Source organism: Triticum dicoccoides, chromosome 4B, assembly GCF_002162155.2.
Source record: "Triticum dicoccoides isolate Atlit2015 ecotype Zavitan chromosome 4B, WEW_v2.0, whole genome shotgun sequence".
In the NCBI taxonomy this organism is placed as follows: domain Eukaryota; kingdom Viridiplantae; phylum Streptophyta; class Magnoliopsida; order Poales; family Poaceae; genus Triticum; species Triticum dicoccoides.
In genome coordinates this window covers 604,658,978-604,677,702 of record NC_041387.1, presented here as the reverse complement: position 1 = coordinate 604,677,702, position 18,725 = coordinate 604,658,978, and the positions used below count along the sequence as shown (strand labels likewise).

General features: G+C 51.3%; 3 protein-coding genes across 3 annotated transcripts; all 3 read left to right on the top strand.

The window, feature by feature from the left end:
- Positions 1 to 4,043: 4,043 nt before the first annotated feature.
- On the top strand, positions 4,044 to 4,755 carry LOC119291716 (arabinogalactan protein 1-like). The gene has a single exon (XM_037570522.1). The coding sequence runs from the start codon at positions 4,209 to 4,211 to the stop codon at positions 4,566 to 4,568; it is 360 nt and encodes a 119-aa protein (XP_037426419.1). The 5' UTR covers positions 4,044 to 4,208; the 3' UTR covers positions 4,569 to 4,755.
- Positions 4,756 to 7,712: 2,957 nt separating this feature from the next.
- LOC119294002 (classical arabinogalactan protein 5-like) lies at positions 7,713 to 8,444 on the top strand. Its single transcript, XM_037572295.1, has one exon. The coding sequence runs from the start codon at positions 7,893 to 7,895 to the stop codon at positions 8,262 to 8,264; it is 372 nt and encodes a 123-aa protein (XP_037428192.1). The 5' UTR covers positions 7,713 to 7,892; the 3' UTR covers positions 8,265 to 8,444.
- Positions 8,445 to 13,010: 4,566 nt separating this feature from the next.
- LOC119294001 (arabinogalactan protein 1-like) lies at positions 13,011 to 13,637 on the top strand. The gene has a single exon (XM_037572294.1). It carries the CDS (start codon positions 13,126 to 13,128, stop codon positions 13,483 to 13,485), a length of 360 nt encoding a protein of 119 aa, XP_037428191.1. The 5' UTR covers positions 13,011 to 13,125; the 3' UTR covers positions 13,486 to 13,637.
- The last annotated feature ends 5,088 nt before the right edge of the window (positions 13,638 to 18,725 follow it).

Below are 18,725 nucleotides of genomic sequence, written 5' to 3'. Positions count from 1 at the left end.
GCAGATTTGCTAAACACACTGTAAAATTGGTGCTATTATCTAACAAAAACCCTTGTGACTAATGACAAACCGTCAGCTAAGATCATTTTCTATAATGGTCAACCGTCACCAGCTAATTTCCTCCCGGGGTATCGTCCTCAGCAACTTTGATGACGATCTGTCTTGAATTTAGCTGACTTTTTTGTCGAACTAGCCAAGTGCATGTTTTGGGATGGTTTTTGTGTCACAACAAATTTAAAATTTTAGTCCCTTGTCGATGTATCGACAACCCATTGCTGGATCTGAGAGGCCTCTAGGTTCATCCAGCTCATATCACCGCAGTAACATGACTGCGTCCCTCACCACAGCAACACCATTGCTGCAACATTCCATTTTATTTTACTTTGTTTGTACATAACTATGTAAGTTTATTTAATGAGAAAATATGATATAATAATTATTATACGATTAGAGCTTTTTAAAAGAAAACAAGTTGCTGCAACCTAGTTGGAGGGGGGCGTGTGTCCGGTACCAGTATTGAAATATTCATGTGAGGAATGTGACAATCAGATCAACAAAGGCGTGTTTGGTTGCCTGCATAAGGTCCAACCAGGCCCGTGCGGGCAGAAAATGGGTTTTTTGCTTACTTGTGTTCACTACTTGGGCTGCAACGCACGAACCTCAAAGCGCCTTCTAGTCAGGCCCGCTAGGAATGCTGGACTCGACAATTTCTTCAGAGCTAGGCTAAGGTGAGCGCACATGGTGGGCCCTGTTGCACGAGAGGAGTCTGGAGAGATGCGCTAGTATACACCCTGTATGTGCTATTTCTCCTACCTCCAGTAACCTCCTCTCTAATCCCTTTATTCCTCATCCCTTCCGATCTACACAACGATATTTAGATTTGAGATAAGTTCTAAACGAAAAAAATGTACATCGATGCTATGATTCCATTCAGCCGATCGATTCGTAGTTTCGTTGACGGCGGCGGTCTTGCGCGCGGTAGTGGTCGATTCGGCGGCCAGCTCCGCCTCACACTCCTTGCGCGCGACAGCGGTCAATTTGGCAGCCAGCTCCGCCTCCCGCTCTCCTTCTCAACCCGGAGCTCCTCCATACCAAGGCGAGCGTCTCGATCGCGGTCTTGAGAGCGGCCACCATCTGGCTGCGGTGGCAGTCGAGCATGCGGAGGGCCACTTCTCCTGCTCAGCAACTGCGCAGCGGCCCCCCGGGAGCAGGGCGGCGAACCCGGCGCGAATTCCAGCTCGCGCACGCGGCACTCCATCTCGAACACGCGGAGCTCCATCTCCCGACGTCCTCCCGCTCCTGTGGCTGCGCAGCGCCCTCCTCGGAGCATGGCGGCGACGCCGACGCGGACCCACCTGGCGCGTCTACAGGCAAAACTCCGCCTTTTCTTCACGCAATCGCACTGCTGCTGCTGCGCCGGCAGCGACATGGGTCGAAGCGCGCTAGGGATGCGGATGTCCCGCGACAGATCCGACGAGTGGCGCGATGGTGGCTAGCTACGGCCCTCGGCGTCTGCTGGGCGGCGGCGAGCCCCGCGGGCAGCAGGATGGCCCCGAGGACCACGATCTGGATAGCAATCGAGGCGACCACGACTGGATCGACAATGAAGGAGGCGATTTGGGGGAGCGAGGCGGGGCAATTTAGGGACGCCGACGCCAACTACGGTGATATTGCTCACCACGGCGGCGGGATGCTTGCTCGTCGACCCGCGGCAGTGGCCGGTGGCCTCGGCGTCGAGTGCAACCACGGCGTGGCGAACTAGTTGTTTGTGTCCTCGCCATTGTTCACCGCAACCGCGATGGCACTGTGTGTGTTTATGGATAGTTGTTAATCTTAATCATATCTCTTGTACGCAACGTGCAGTTATGTGAGCCGAGTCAATGCAGACAACCAAACGACATGTCAAAATTGCTCCCCTAATAGAAGAGTCCTAAGGGCATGTACAATGCATAACCCCAGGGTGATGCCTCGCATGCCCATGTAGGATCAGATATCAGGTAAAATAGGTTCGGATAGGGAATCGGGATCCTCTCCAGGAGGCAGATGCTTGGAGAGAAAAAATATGGTCTGGTGTCAAAAGCTGGAAAGGTTGGAGCGAAAAGTAAAGATATCTGTGTACTAGAGTCTTTAATTTCTACTCCCTCCGTCCGAAAATACTTGTCCCCAAAATGAATAAAAAGAGATGTATCTAGAACTAAAATACATCTAGATACATCCTTTTTATCCATTTTGATGACAAGTATTTCTGGACAGAGGGAGTATTTGTTAATGAGGCCCAATAGTGATAGCTTGTATTGAAAAGAAAAAATAAATGTAGATGCCTTAAACTACTTTTTTGCCCTGAGGCATCTGTATCCATATGTTATCATTGTACATGCCCTAAATGCGGGCAATCAAACAATGTGCAAAGAGCAATGCTACATGTACGACAACTTTTCATTCAACATTGTACGACATTAGTCGGTCACCCTAGGATCAAGTCACTACTCTAAGAACAGACGTAGGATCACTGTACCGTATGCAAATCGGATAGAATTTATCGTACGCAAAGCAATTTCGATGTGGAAATACCGACTTTTCGTCTGTTTTGTTTCAACGAGGCTCGGTTGAGCCAGTCTCGATGGTAACCAAACACGCCCAAACGGTCGCGGCTAAGTGCTGCCGCAGCGCCGTACTTTGAACGAGGGTATGCCGCTCCAGCCTCCAGCTAGGTGCGCGGGTACCCACAAATAAACGGCACGGGGTAGGTGCATGCATACAAAATGCGGATGCACCTTCCTCGACAGCCCGTTGCTGGATCCCGCGAGGCCCCTCGCTTCATACAGCTCATGTCGACCTCGCACGCCCAGCTTTCCAGCCAGAGCCAGGCCGTTTCCAAAGTCTGTTTGCTCCCACGGTTCGTCCCGCCACGGCGATTGGCACTGTCCACTACTGTCGTCGTGGCCATGCACAAACACCGAAACAAACGTTGTCCTCCGCAACGGTAATGCCAGCGGAAGCAGACGCCGTAGCCCGGTCCGGTTTAACACCGTGTGCACCACTGTACATCGAGTTACTGTAGTTTATTTATGAGAGAAGTCTGAAATAAACCTTGAATTCATACCCAAAGTCTGAATTGAACCCTCACCTTTTGATCCCAGAAATCGGCACCCTGTATTTATCGATCCTGGTCAATCTTCGCCCTAGAACTATTTGTTGCACCGGGAAAAAGATGATCCCAACCGGGATTACTCACTTCTCATATTGACTATTTTAGGCCCACGTGACATCTCCATCTTCTTCCTATCTCTCTTTCTCTTGTCTTTTCTCGGAATACGCCAGGCCACATGCATGTCTACTCGCAAGACGTCGCTCCCCAGCGATGCGCCGGTGCTGTGTGTTCATCTCAGAGCCTGTTGCTGAAGTGCGAGTGTAAACCGATGTCAAGGGCACTCCGCTCTTGGCTGGTCCCGTGCCGAGAGACTGGCGCACATCCACCTCTGCTTTGGGGCGTCGCCGGATTCGCGCCTGGTCGAACGACGCCGGCGCGAGCCATGCCGCTGCTGGCGAGTCGCCCTGCGATGAGGCAGACCAGGACCATGCACTGATGAACTATTTTAGATTTTTCTCTTTATTTATTTACTCGGTCATCGCGCCGCCCGAGACTGGGGACCACGTATAGTTTCTTTTCATAGTTCTGTCGTGCCATCTGTCAGGACACCACCTCCTCCCGGCCGTTGAACGACGGAACCTACCACAACGGCTAGTCGGCGCCCGTCCGGCCGGCCCACCGCCCAAAGGGTCACGTCACGTCCATCCCAACGGGAAGGCCCGGACGCATCCGCCGCGTCCGTTGGCGATCCAACGCACCAGGTGGCCCCCGAGCTAGCCGTTGCCGCTGCCCCAAGGGTCGGGTCGACATGGCCGGCGCCGCTAACGGTAACCCTGCGCTCACAGGCAGCCTGGTCTCGTCGCAGAGTGTCTCGCACGACGCCGCGTGACAGCGGCCCCGCTAATGACGCGCCATCGGCTAAACCCTTGCTTCATCCGCTATAAATGGCGGCCTCCCCCTGGCTCCAACTCACAACTCGCAGCGCACCACACCTCTCCCTCCCACAGCTTCCATACAGAGCCGGCCAGAGCACTCCGCCCGTCGTTGCAGCCCTCCACTCTCCTGCTAAGCTCAGCCAGCTTTCCTTCCGTCCACCACCACCACCAGCACCAACCAAATGGCTCGCTTCGCAGTGGTCGCCGCAATCGTCGCCCTCCTCGCCATCACCGCCGCCGCGCAGGGCCCCATGCCGGCGCCCAAGATGGCCCCGCTGCCGGCGCCCCCGACGAGGTCACCCCCGGTCGCCACGCCTCCGACCGCATCGGCGCCGTCCCCGATGGCCTCTCCCCCGGCCCCGCCCACCGACGCCCCCACCGGCGCTCCTTCCGCGATGACGCCTTCCGCGGTCGCCGGAGCACCCGCGGGCGCCCCTGCCGGCGCGCCCAGCGGCACCACCCCCGCCAGCTCCGCCGTCTACGCCTCCTCCGTCAGCTTCGTCGCCGTCGCCGGTGCCGTCGCCGCCGCCGTCATGTTCTAGATGCAGCGGTCCTCGCTCGACCGCCGCGGGAGTGCCACTCTGTTTTCATTAGTACTGTTGTTTATACAACGAGATTCATTTTTAGAGGCTGCGGAGAGAGTGACATGACATGAGGTTGCCATGTTATCTTGCTACATACTGTATGCTCGAGATCGTTATTAATGGAATTCTTTCATTTGTTACATTATCTCCTTCCATGGGTGTCTTCTCTGCTTTCCAAGTCGAGAAACTTTTCAGTCAGTGTCGTCAAATGCGACGTGTGTAGCGTGTTCTTCACGAGATGAATTTTTGATTTCCGTGTTTGTAAAATGCAGGCGTGCTCACGTGGTAGCGTGAGATGCTGCATAGTAACTTTACTTTCTCCGCGTTTCTTCCCTTTTGAGGTTCGCTGAGAGAAATAGGCGGTCGGATGTAAGTTGGATTTTACTTTGGCACTTTGCACAACCACGCATAATCATAGTGTATTTTTGTAGCGAAATATTATCTAGATTTCTTGGAGTGAAACTTGTTTGGATCAACAACGCTGGATGCAAAAGACAGAACATTTCCTTTGTTTTTTAATCGTGAGTGTTGATTTATCATTATGAAACTGGTTAGCTCAGAAAAAAGAACAATTAGCAGGCAAAACTACATCAAAATGGGCATGCGGGTCCCAATCAAAGAATTTCCAAATGGTGTTGGCTAACATAACTCGTAATTTTTTTCCTGTAAAACTTAAGAGCAGTCAATATAACTACCGTTTTTGGATATTACACTAGTTAAAAAAACATTATGGACGGAGGGAGTGGCATTTTGGAGTAACAAAGTACTCCTTCCTTCCTATTGTTTTAGCGTTTTAGACGTTTTGGAGGTAACGAAGGACCCCATCGGATACGAAATTCGGTTGTACTCAATTTTGATTTGCATTAAACCGAAAAAGGGAGCCCCGCACCTCACATCCAGAGTATTGGCAACCTCTTTTTGTACGGGATTTGGCGGGACTGAAGTTTCAGCCGCACCCTTCCGTCTCCCGCGCCTCCGCCGACACCAACCTTGTTGCCCGTCCCACCACCCCCGCCGCTCGTGCGTCGCCATCGAGCCGTTGGAGGCGACCGTCGTCCATCCTGAGGTCACGCTGGTCCAATCAGTTAAATCTGGCGTGGAACGACAATGACATGAGCCACCTCGGCTGTGGGTGAAGCTGCTGCTGGACGACCTCCACCTTTCTCCGCCTCTGCTTCGCCCCTGAAGGCCTGGCATCGACTTCTTCTCTCGCGAAGGGCGATGTCACGCCTATGTGGTCGGTAGTCGGCCTCATGCATTGGCAACGACACACGTATTCCACCGGCGCCTCTCAAGCTCCATGTCCGACCTATCCAGCCGGTGGGTGGCGTCAACAACGGCATGCCGGGGTACCGCCGACTGCGGCCGAGCGGCTAGGTCCTTCGGCTCTCCTCTCCGGGGTCCAATTGTAATCTATTTTCTGCTTTGAGGATGCTTTGTGCTATTTTTCAGGACCCTATTGTAAATTCAATCAATGGCTACGTGGGCTCCACATCTGACCTGGAACGGTTTTTATAGTATCTGTTCTACCCGAACCCGCTTTGTACTGTACAAAAGCTTTAGGGTATACCCTACACCCCTATTAGGGTACATGATTTTATAGTATCAGTTAGAGTTGCTCTAAACCCCCGTTTGGAGGTTGGTATTGGGACTTTTAAATACAGCCTTTTGGATGACCTTTGAATTGAAACATGAAATCTAATTTCAATACCAACCGGCATTGAGCAACGGCAGAACCTTCACGAAAAATCAGACACCCCCCCCCCCCACGCGGCTCTTGTATTCCTTTGAATCGCCTCTATCCTCAACTTATGGAAAACATACTGCTTCGGCCAAGAAAAAAAACTGGCGACGGGTGGATAAGAGGCGGCGACCACGGGAGGGAGGAGGACTGTTCATGTGCCTCAAACGCCGCCTACGTCGACGGTGATTGTCAAGTGTCGCGCAGGCTGAAGCGCGTCAGCAACGAGGGGACGGTTGACCAACTTCATGACGGTGACGTACACACAGGCTGGCGTGTCGATGGTTGTAGGTGCATCGGTGGTAGCCCCGCTGGGCGAATATATCCTTAGCGTGGGTGTGCGAACCCATGGGTTCTTTTTTTTCAAATAAACCCATGAGTTTTAATACTAGTCGACGGCTTCTTTCACACCTGAACGAAATCAAACAATATAAATCAAATCATTTTTGTTCCCATTACTTGTTTTCCCAACAGATGCATTAATAACCAGTTGGTAATAATAAACTTGCAACACCACCACCATTCACCCAAGCCTTGTTTGGATTATCGTTTTTCTTCTAGATACATTGTAAAATATATACATGTCTCTGCCGGTCGTTTTGGTTTCCGACTGGAAATAGCTATTGACCGGTAAGTTACACCCGGAAGTTAAATATACCTGTATTGAATTACAACCAAAACAAGCTCGGCCCAAAGAAATTGGAAAGCTCACAAAAAGCTAGGTACACCACTACCCTATGAACCATCAAATACCTGGTGTTGGAGATCGCAAACATTTATTTTGGACCCCGATAAAATCCGAATGTTCGGATTTTAAGCATTTCATTCCGAATGTTTTTACATTGTAATTTTAGTTGACACGAGGTGGCAACTTTAGTTATTAAGACATGACAACTTTGTACCAGTTCGTTTTTTTGTCAGAAAATTGCAAAGTTTGCCAACCTCACATGAACTAAAGTTGCTATAAAAAGTTCGTATTTGCCATGCTTAAAATCCGAACGTTCGAGATTTATTATTGCTGTTTATTTTAGGTGCACGTTGAGTTATCGCAGAGCGAAGGAGTACGGTTCTCCAAGAGGGAGATGGGTCGAACTAGTCGTTGGACCCTGTCTCGCCGCGACACGGTGCCAAGGGTCAACTTGGCTGGCGCGGCGCCCCTCCGCGAAGAGGGGTGGCGGGCATGAAAATGGCAGCACGGCGACAGTCTGGTCTCACGCGTTGTTGCTCACAGCCCATCGACAGCGACCGCGCCGATGCCGCGCGGGATCTCGCGAGACTCGAACGTTACAGGCTGACACAGCCGTAGTTAACGGGAAGAATACGCGTCCCTCCTGCTATAAGTACCTGCCAATCCCCTCGCCACCACCTCGCAAAAAATAAATAAATAAATAAAAAAATCCCCTCGCCACCAGCACACACAAACTCGCAGCTTCCTCACCGGCTTTCTACCATCAACACTTCCTTGCCAATTGCCATCACCTCCTGCTCTGCGGATCTTCTCTTAGCAAGGTCTCCCACCGATCACCGCCTGCGCTAACCTGATGGCCCGCTTCGCCGTCGTCGCCGCCATCGTTGCCCTCCTGGCCGTCACCGCCGCCGCGCAGGCCCCCGGAGCGGCGCCCAGGATGGCGCCTCTCCCCGCACCGCCGGCGAGGTCCCCGGCCACCGCCCCTGCGCCGGTCGCCACGCCGCCCACCGCCGCGTCGCCGTCCCCGATGGCCTCTCCCCCGGCCCCGCCCACCGACGCCCCGACCGGCGCTCCCTCCGCGATGACCCCCTCCGCGGTCTCCGGCACACCCGTGGGCGCACCTGCCGGCGCACCCAGCGGCACCCCCGCCAGCTCCGCCGTATACACCTCCTCCGTCAGCTTCGTCGCCGTCGCCGGCGCGGTCGCCGCTGCCATCGTGTTCTAGACGGAGCGAGACTCTGCTCTCGGGACTCTGTTTTCGCGTTGTTTATACTGCGAGATTCTTTCCATGATTCTTTGTTGGACGGACTGAGGAGAGGTTGATACATACCACCATGCGATGTAATGTTGTTACGGATGCATGAGATTATTATGAATACAAATTCGTTTATTCGTTACCTTACCAGACAATAATTTGGCTCATTCTCTTACGTTAGCTCTCCAATCAGTGTTCTAAATTTAAATAATTGATTTCTTTATAAAATACTCTTTTGTTACATCAGTATACTAAAATCAAAATGCACCAAGTACATCCGGCTCCAGATTAGAAGAGATACATTAGACAGTGCAAAAAAAAAAAACTACTCACTCCGCAAAAAAATATAAGTGTGTTTAAATCACTACTGAAAGTATATACTAAGAGCCTGTTCGGATGCACTCCACTCCTTCAAATCTTCCACTCCACTCCCAGCTCCTGGACTGATGGCTCCTTCCAACAAATCGAGAGTTTATAAGATGTTTGGCAACTGACTCCACTCCAGGGAACGGCGCTAGTGGGTGGGCCGTCGAGCTCCTCCACTCCGTCGCCGGCCGCGTCGAGGTCGCCGACGTCGTCCCTCCCGGCGCTGGTCGTACTGCCGTGCGCGGACCCATTGGAGCTCATCCAGAGGCCGGCGCGGACACCGCTGCGCGGGCGTGTGCTGTACTTCTCGGCGGAGTTGCTGGCGGCACTCAAGGAACAAGCTAGGCAGGAGCTCCTGGAGGCCGGGAACGCGGCGGGTGCGGCCGCCCTGACGCGGTTCCAGACGTTGGGCTCGCTGATGTGGCGGTGCGTCACCCGCGCTCAGCAGCTGGTCCCTGACCACGTGTCCGTGTTCCGCGTGGCCGTCAACAACCGAAGGTGGCTCCGGCCGGCGCTGCCGAGGGAGTACTTCGGGAACCGCATCCACGTCGTCAGCATAGAGTCTGCGCGCTCTTCAGACCTGCTGGTGCACGACGGGCACGGGCGGAGGCAGCGGCCCTGGAGCGCGCGGTGGCGGCGTACACGGACGCGGCCATCAGGGAGCACGTCGCGGCGCGGACGGCAAGCCCGCCAGGGAACAACGCTAGTGGGTGGCGGCGGCGTGGCGCTTGGGTTCAATGGTCGGAGAGTAGCTGCGAGAGAGAAAGAAATTTCGATCGATCTGGCGAAGGGAGTCGCCCGCGGAGCTCGCTATTAGCCACTCCGCCGAATTGAATTACATGCAGCTCCGCTCCACTCTTTCTACTCCGAGGAGCGATAGCGTTCGGCGCCACTCCGCCCGCTCCGGGCGCGGAGTTGCGGAGCGGAGTGCATCCGAACAGGCCCTAAAGAGGTCACATGACTCTTGAAATCGTATCAAAGCAATTAACATCATTCAGTAGCAAAATCTTCAACCATCGTCGTTGGCAACTCCAGGCAACAAAATATCCACATTGACTACCATCATTAGCAACAACGGACAACAAAACTTCAACCGGAATCGTTGATAACATGCACAAGTGTCGTCGTCTCCAGATCCAACCACTCATGCTAGATTTTGGGTTTTTCATCCCGGTCTGGTGCAGGTATGCAGTATGAAGTTGATGTCCGTGGAAGGCCAAAACATGTCTTTTGCATTGCAAACTTAGGATTGGTCATTCAATGCAATGGTAACGCAAGGATTGGTCCTTTGATTACCCGTCGAAAAAAAGGGGTTTTCAGAACTTTGCTCCTTACTGAAAAGGGCATACCATGTTAATTTACTCGCATTCTCTTACTTAAAGATAGTGTTCATGCCATTTTGTGGAAAAAGGAACTAGTGGCAAATGTCGTTCGATGCCAGCAACCCATTAGCCTGGCACACGCGACTAGAAGATGACAACCCCAACAATATCCATTGTTCCATGTGTTCATGCTTGTCATTCAGGTCAATTGCCTCGCCAACTACTCTACCATATTGACCTTCTTTTTTTGTTTTTTAAAAAAACTACCATATTGACTTGTCGTGGTTGGTTCTCATTGTCCAGATTGATTACCTTCTCGGGGACTGTCGTAATTATCTGGATGGGGAAGCTTCCTCGCTAATTTTGCTCATTGCCCATAGAGACAGTTCTGAAACCGTTGCGTAATATGTCGATCGCCACTCACTCACACAGAAGTGAGAAAATACAGGCTACATACATATATGACACCTCGCTAAAGTGCCCTTGATAATAATAGATGGTACATGTATTCAGGTGGAACCATGGAAGTGGAGTCTTCAAGATCACCAAAATTTCTCTTATTATAATGAAGGGCCACATAAAGAAAGTTAACGCAATGAGGCTTCGTTGCACGCAGGAGAGAAACTTGGAGAGAAGAAAGAGTGAGTTATGTGAATTGAGCTTGATATGATGGTCTGAAACGACTAAATGTGACGTATATTTTTAGAACGTCACGAAGATCACAAGACCCCTCCCGATTCCACTTATATTTTTTTGATAAAGGAAATATATTAATATCAAGGCGATACCAAATACACCCAGCCTCTGCAACAACATAATGTTTAAATTAAGTCCAAAAAGCAAGGATGCACACATCCAAAAGAAAACAAAAGAAGAAGAAAAAAGAAAACAAAGAACCCGCCGAAGCAAATAGAGATTCGCAACAGCAAGAACACGAAGAGTAGTAATGACAGGTAGATTTGAAGAAGGTTCTCCAAAACGACGCCTACAAGAAGCTAACAGTGCACAAACATCGTCGGCGGCCGGCCTAACCAGCACGGTCAGATCCTGAATTTTCGCACCGGAGAAGGTTTCATCTCAGACAATGTCTTCAACAAGAAAAACGACTGGGGAGCCGCCACTACAAGGTACAAGCACTGAAGGCCAGACCTAAGGTTTTCACTCCGGAAACTGAGACGTCGAACTCAAAGAGCATCGTCAAGAATGAAGTCTGCTTGTGTCGCCGCCCCACTCGCCGAGAATACTGCTGCAAAACGCCAATTATTCGACGCACATACTTCTTCCGATCTACTATGCATGCTCTCTGGAATCTTCTCCGGCTCTCGACTCGATACGAGCATGCAAGATGGAACCTCCAAAGCCTATTCGTTCTTCTTCAAACACGCCTTGATTCCCCTATCAACACCTTGGTTAACGCGACAATGAAGGTGCCAGGCGGACCCAAGGTGGATAGTTGTCGCCACTAGCCATAGGAAATGGATCTCCATGTTGCCAATGGCGGTGGTAGGACACCTGCGACAACGGCAGAGCATGCAATGAGCCCATAGCTCTGCCCACCACAAGCGTTGATATAACGCTTGTTGAACCAAGCACACACGCACGCCTCCTGGGCAAGTTGTCGTGTGTGTGCCCAGTCGTAGCAGTCCGCGGGAGATCTTGATGTCGTCTGATTGGCGCCAAGAAACTGCTGTGGGAGGTGGCCACGCCGGGAACTCGCCTTCCAAACCATTCCAGCGCCGCGGTAGAGGATGCACATGGCAGCGGCGGTAGAAAACCTAGGGCCAAAAAAACATCACCGCGACCTGCCAGATTGGCATCTGTGCGTCGATCTGCGCATGGAAGGAGGAGGAGGAGGGATGGGGATTTGGGAGCGTGAGGAGGGGCGGCCGGCCGCCGTCATCGGCCAACCGGTGTGGCGAGCGACGGCGGCGGCGAGGTGATCTGGCGAGGTGGCGCTCGAGAGGTTGGTGACGTGGAAGCCTCGGAGTCGCCTGGAAGGCGACCCGGAGGCGGTTTCTTTTTCCGTGGGTCTTCTGTGATAGTAGTGTTGTCGGTTCCACTTATATGAAATTCACAAAGATTGATCCGCTGCAAGGTTCAAATATTAGGTATGAAAAAGGGAAACGGAATCGAAACAAAAGCAAAGGGTACAAGCAAAGCCAACAGTCCACACATAATCATCCCCAAAGGAACCCTGTGCCAGAAATGAGGTATGGATTGAGAAGAAAGACTAGTGTTTGGTCCATACCCACTTGAGTGATTTGTTTAGATATAGAATTTGATAGTCAATGACGTTTTCCCATCTTGATCTTGACTGTTGATAAATAGATAAAAATTTTCCGTAAAAATAAAATAAATAAATGCCGTTTTCCCATCTTGGAACCACTACACCAACTCTAATCGGTTAACATAAATGGTTAACCTATTTAGGTCTAGCGCTAACGAGTCGTGCATTGCGTGCTTACCCCTTGATTTGCTTGACATTGTTTGTTTTTAGGTTGCTTAGTTGGCTTACTCTTATCAAGTCAAAATTCTACACCGTTTGTGACTTTTTTTTTTGCAACCCAATCCGAGAGCTTTCATTCAACAAAAACACTCCTAGCATCATCCACTATAAAACACACGTCATGCTGCAGCTAACGCGAAGTCTCCGTAGAAAAAAGTAGTTTTTTTTAGGGTCGTAGATAAAAGTAGTTGATGAAATGTTGACGCGTTCAGGATCCACCACGTTCCGCGAAACTAGTCGTTAGACGACCTCGTGATTAGTGATTACCACCCGTAATCCCAGGACGCGGTGCCGGTGCGAGAAGGAATCAAACTCGCACGGCGCCGCCCGCGAACACATCCCACCTGTGTCGCTGACAGACTGGTCTCTCTCACGCGTCGATGCCGTTGGCGACAGTGCTACACGGGCCCGCGGCAGCCTGAGACCCGAACGTTACAGCTGTTGCCCACCTCAACCGACATTTAGAAAAATCCCCTTCCCGCTATAAAACCGCGCCACCTCCCTCCTTCCCAATTCACAACTCGCAGCTCACAAGCCTCAAGCACTACTACTACGCGCAGATCCAAAGCATTCGCTTGCCGTCGCCCCCTCTCCTCTCCAAGTCCCAGGCAAGGCTTTCACCGTCGACAAGAACCGGATGGCTCGCTTCGCCGTCGTCGCCGCCATCCTCGCCCTCCTCGCCGTCGCCGCCGCCGCGCAGGGCCCCATGCCGGCGCCCAGGATGGCCCCGCTGCCGGCCCCTCCGGCGAGGTCCCCGGCCACCGCCCCCGCGCCGGTCGCAACACCTCCAACCGCCGCGTCGCCGTCCCCGATGGCATCTCCCCCTGCCCCGACCACCGACGCTCCCTCCTCGATGACGCCGTCCGCGGTCTCTGCCACACCCACCGGCGCACCCATCGGCGCCCCCACCGGCACCCCCGCGAGCTCCGCCGTTTACTCATCGGCCGCCAGCTTCGTCGCAGTCGCCGGAGCGGTCGCCGCCGCCATCGTGTTCTAGATGGATCGACGACTCTGCTCGCTGTTGTGTATACAGTTTCATTGTTTCTGAGATTTCTTCGTTATAGACGGAGGAAAGATTACACACGACATTGCGATGTAATCTTGTTACGAGATTATTATGAATATAAAATTCTTTCATTTGTTACTTTATATTCTCCTCTCGTGGATGTGTATTTCCCTTTTCAGCCGGGCTACAAATTCAGTTCCAGTATAATTCTTACAAGCTGCTCTGCTCGAGCATGTTGTTCAAACGGCATTTTAGATGTTCTTCAGGGTAGTTCTCTGACTTGCACTACTAGTTGGGACTTGGGAGTGGGAAAACCAGCATCAATGACTATAGTAGAACAGAGTAAACTGACCGTTTTTAGATGATTCAAAACTCAAATTTGCCTATCCTGTGAACAGTTTTGTGTGTGTGTGTGTCAAAGAACCACAAGATGGTACTCCACGTAGGACGATAAAAGAAATGCCGAAGAGCCTGAACTACAGAATGAGGGGTGAAAAAGCCTCGGTTTGTTATTCGTGCCACTAACTTTTTTTTTCGCAAGACAAATTTTCAATATATTCATCAATCATGGCAGTATAGAGAACACTAAAGATAATAAAAAATACAACCATGTCTAGGAACCATTAAGCGACGACTATCAACACTGGCGCAAGCCGAAGGCGCACCACCGTCATTACCCCTTTCTCACTGGAGCCAGAGAATGTAGTAGACAGTCGAGAAGTGGTCGTGCTAAGACCCTAAAGAACTAGTGCACCAGAGCAGGAACCATCGCCGATGAAGAGAGTTGTACATCGAAAAGATTAAATTTGTAACCACACGAAGGAAGACGAACTAGATCCAAATAGATCCACCGAAAACCAGCACCAACTGAATCCCGCGAAATCCGATGGAGACACACCTCCAGATATCATTGGACGACGCTATTCGCACCACCGGGGATGGGGATATGACGTGGGAGACATTATTTCTACTGAGCCACTGCCACTTACTTTTTGTAACGGTGATTGTCCCGCTTATCAGAAGGAAAGATCGTGTTACAAAATTTTAGTTGTGTGCAATCTACGCTATATATTCATTGCTTCTTCAACATCTTAGTTGCCCCCTCATCTTTTAGCAAAAGCCGCCCAAAGTGATAACAGACACATTAAAACCTCAAACATGCTCTAAAATCTCAAAATGATCTTCTAGTTTCACAAAGAATTAGCAAATCCTTGTTTCCATAAAAAAGAAGGGGGAGTTTCTTGTATTTCTACAACAGAATCTAACCTATGTGAAATGTGAAATGTTAAATTATGAGAAAAAATGGTACAAACAATGCCTCAAGGAACCCTTTGTCATGCGAAGTCATTTGACAAATCTTGTGTCATTTCCCAGACCCAAGAATAAACTTGTTGTTCTCTTCCCTACTCATTATTGTGGGACAAAAACTGCAACAAATGTGTTGCTCCTCAATATAAGATGGCACATGTGTGGGGTTCCTGCAAGAAGAACAAGTCATGTGAGTGTGATGTGTTATGCTTCCTTTGATACATAAGTAAAATGACCTAGTTTTCAATACTCGTTGAGATAATTCGCAAGAAAAACTAATGTTTCTTGTACCGTCCTGCTAATTAAGTGCACATCCAGTAGTTAAGATTCAACTAAATGGTTTTGTACATTTTGCATGTTCAATGCATATCATATTTTGTACCACATTTCATCTCTTTTTTTGTTGAGTACAATTTGGTAAATGGGGTAGAAGCTGGTAAAAGATTCACTAAATGGAGTAATCCGGATGAATAGCTATAAAATTGTGTCATCTGCGTGGAATGTCAAAGTAAGGATAAAAACTAGAATTCACCTTCTCTTTTTGCAGCATACTGCACCTCATCTCTAATGTATTGCTCCTCAATTGTTTTGTAGATGGAGTTGAAGTACTTGGACTTGGTAATGTTCCAGGATGGAGAGCAAGAAGCCGGAAAAAGGCGGCACCATCCCGGCGGCGAGGAACGCAACGAAAATCGGTCCTCGTTCTGGTCTAGATCCTTGTTGTCGGCAAACAAATACGGATGAAGAGCCCGGGGAGGCTCCGCTGATGCCACGTTCTTATTGCCTTTCCCCTTCTCTGCAGCCGTCGGGGCCTTGCGTGGCGCCATGGATGTAGGAGAAGAAGATGCTCTAAGGCTAGAGTTTTTTTGCTGGACTACGGGTGAGGACCAGGGCATCAAGTGAGAAAGAATAAAAAGCGGCGGAAGGGGCAAGCGGCTGCGGTTTCTCCCCTTTTTATAACCCAAGAAGGCAATGCGGTAACTATCGTGGTACTGAGACTGACAGTAAGAATAGGGGGTACGTAGGAGGAGGCAAGATCCTAGCTACGGTGAGGTTGTACGCAAGTGTTTACGAGTTCAGGCCCCTCTCGGAGGAGGTAAAAGCCCTACGTCTTGGTGCCTGGAGGCGGTCGGCTGGATTTCAGTATATGCGTGTGTGTTACAGGGGTACGAACCCTTGTGCCAGAGGAGGGGGGTGGCTTATATAGAGTGCGCCAGGACCCCAGCTCCCCTCCGTTACAGAGAGTTCAATGTTCATAAAGGAGGGGCGTTACTGATAACGCCAGCTTTAAGTACCATTAATGTCTATAAAGACTACAGAGTGAATGTCCGACCGTTGTAGTTCCGTATGACTCCTGGTCTTCATAGGTCGAGTGGTTTCTTGTATGGTCGAGTGATCTTCGGAAAGTTGGGGTACCCGAGTGATATGATTGGTCGAGTGGATTGCACTTGACGTCTTCTTTGGGTACTCCCTGTTATCTTCTAAGCTTCTTTGCTTCTAGGGTAGTGACCTTGGATAGGGTACGTAGGTAAGGCCTATGACCCTACCCTAGGTCTATATCCTCATCACTAGCCCTCGAATGGATTGAGGACCGAGTGGAAAAGAAGGTTGCAGTGGACTTCGCTTCAACCTTTGTGCTTCATGAGTACCTGCGTTGAATGGAAGGTTCACGTTGGAACTTCAGCTTCGTTTCAGTCGCCTCGATCGATTCAGTAGTTGCCTCGACCGACTCAGAAGTTGTCGAGTGGATTAATAACATCATCTGTCGATTGTAGTCTTCTGTTGCAAGATCTCCGGCGCGATCGGTTATTGTGTATCCCGGATTCAGCGAGATTCGAAATTACAAGGAAGCGCGCGGGACGGAGTGTGCCGCGGTAATCGGGACGGATAAGTAGGAATGCCTCGATCCCCGCACCACCTTTTTCGCCACGTATTTGGTGCGCGACTGCTGCGGGGATTTGACAGGATCTCCCGGGCCCGTGCGTCAGCCACTCGGAAGTGGGCCTTTAAAAGGCGGCGAGGCTGAGGCGTTGCACCGTGCGTTCCCAATCTCCCCCTTTCTCCTCCTCTCCTCCACCGCGCGCAGCTCCTCCGCTCTCGACACTGCTGCTCCGCCACAATGGTGAAGGACAAGACGGCAGCGCTGGAACACGCGAAGAAGGCGACATGGGCGGCGAAGGGTAAGAAGACCCAGCGCGGGTCGTCGTCGCGGTCGGCGCTGCCGACGGGATGGATCCAGGGCGACTGGATCCGATCCTCGCTCTGGCAAGAAGACCTGGACGAGCTGGCCGAGCTCGGGTTGATCGCCAACGGCGCCGCGAGGTTGTCGGTGGGGGAGACGGAGCCGCAGCCGCGACCGGGTGAGTGTGTCCTGCTCGCCACTCAAGTCGACCGTGGTTTTTCGCTTCCTCCGCACCCCTTTTTCCGGGGTTTTCTGAACTTCTTCAGAGCCCAACTTCACCATTTTTCTCCCAACACCATCATTTATCTCGCGGCGTTTGTGTCCATGTGCGAAAACTTCCTTGGCTGTCGACCGCACTGGGGCCTCTTCAAACACATATTCACCATCCGTTCCTAGTCGGTCAAAAAGGCCAACTCGAGTGACGAGAAAACGCATGTTATCCAAATGTGTGGTGGTTTGGGGATCTAGAAGAGGAAGAGGATCTCTTTTCCTTCCATGACCCGGTTCTACTGCCAGGACGTCTCCACCCCAGACTAGTCGACTGGACTTCCCCCTTTCTCCTTCGATCGCGTTCAAACTCATTCCTCACTGAAAGTGACTGCTGCGGAGAGGATGGAGACAGACATGCTGGTCAAGAGGGTGGTCCAGCTGATCAATCAGGGCGTAACCAGGATGGACCTACTAGAGGTGTTTCTCAGTCGACGCATCCAACCGCTTCAGGCTCGGGACCATCCGATGTGGATGTACTCCGGTGCTAATGACACCGCTCGGGTTCATCCGGAGGAAGTCTCGGCCAAGACGGTGGCTGGATGGCTGAAGAGCATCATGGGCAACAAGGACAACCCCACGGGGGCTAGGAGGGTCGTTCCCTTTAGTGACAGCAATCCACCCGACAAGGTTCGAACTTCGGTCTCCGACTGATTTCTTGTGTATCTGAAATCTGTCTCTGGTACCGATTGGAATTCACTTGACTTCTTGTTTTGTAGGTTTATACTGAGATGTATTCCATGCCCAACGGAGAGCAGACTCAGGAGCAGGACCAGGAAGGGGAGGACAGTGTAGATGAGAGTGGCGAGTATCAGTCTTCAGACGACGACGATGAAGAGGAGAGCGATGAGGCTGACGACGACGAGGAGGTCAACTCACCGTCATGCTTGGAGCGCCGATCCAAACAGCATCACGATCCAGCAGGCGAGCGGGTCAAGGCCGTGGCTTCTAGTACCAAGATGCAGAAGCGGACTTGGACGTCGACTCCTGAGCCAACTGAGAAGGTGGCTAAGCAGCCCAAGGTTGTGCCCCCGAAGGCTCGGAAGACTCTGCCGAGGATCAAGATGGACGTTTCGGTTACCTCTAGGTGAGAATTTTATCTCTCCGCGTTCCTTTCTTCCGATTGGCATTTCTATTGGTTACCGAATGGATCATGCATCTTTCCAGCACAACCTCTGCTGCGACTGACATGGACATACACAAGGCCCCAGGGGATGAGGAAACCGATGACGCGGCCACCTCCCGAGCTGGTAAGTCTGCTTGATTAAAACTTATTCTGTCGATTGAGTTGTCGGTCAGCTAAATTTCTGATGTTTTTTTTTCCTTTTTGCTGCAGCACCACGAGATGTTGTCGTGCTTCCTGACGATGAAGACGAAGAAGCGCCCTTGAGGGAGAGGAGGAGGAAAGGCAAGGGCTCAAGCGGGAGGGTGCTTGAGGTTCAAGCCCCTCAGTCGACACCGGTGATTGAGATGT

Coding starts and splice junctions, on each gene's coding strand:
- LOC119291716 (XM_037570522.1), top strand. CDS start 4,209: ATGGCTCGCTTCGCAGTGGTCGCCGCAATCGTCGCCCTCCTCGCCATC.
- LOC119294001 (XM_037572294.1), top strand. CDS start 13,126: ATGGCTCGCTTCGCCGTCGTCGCCGCCATCCTCGCCCTCCTCGCCGTC.
- LOC119294002 (XM_037572295.1), top strand. CDS start 7,893: ATGGCCCGCTTCGCCGTCGTCGCCGCCATCGTTGCCCTCCTGGCCGTC.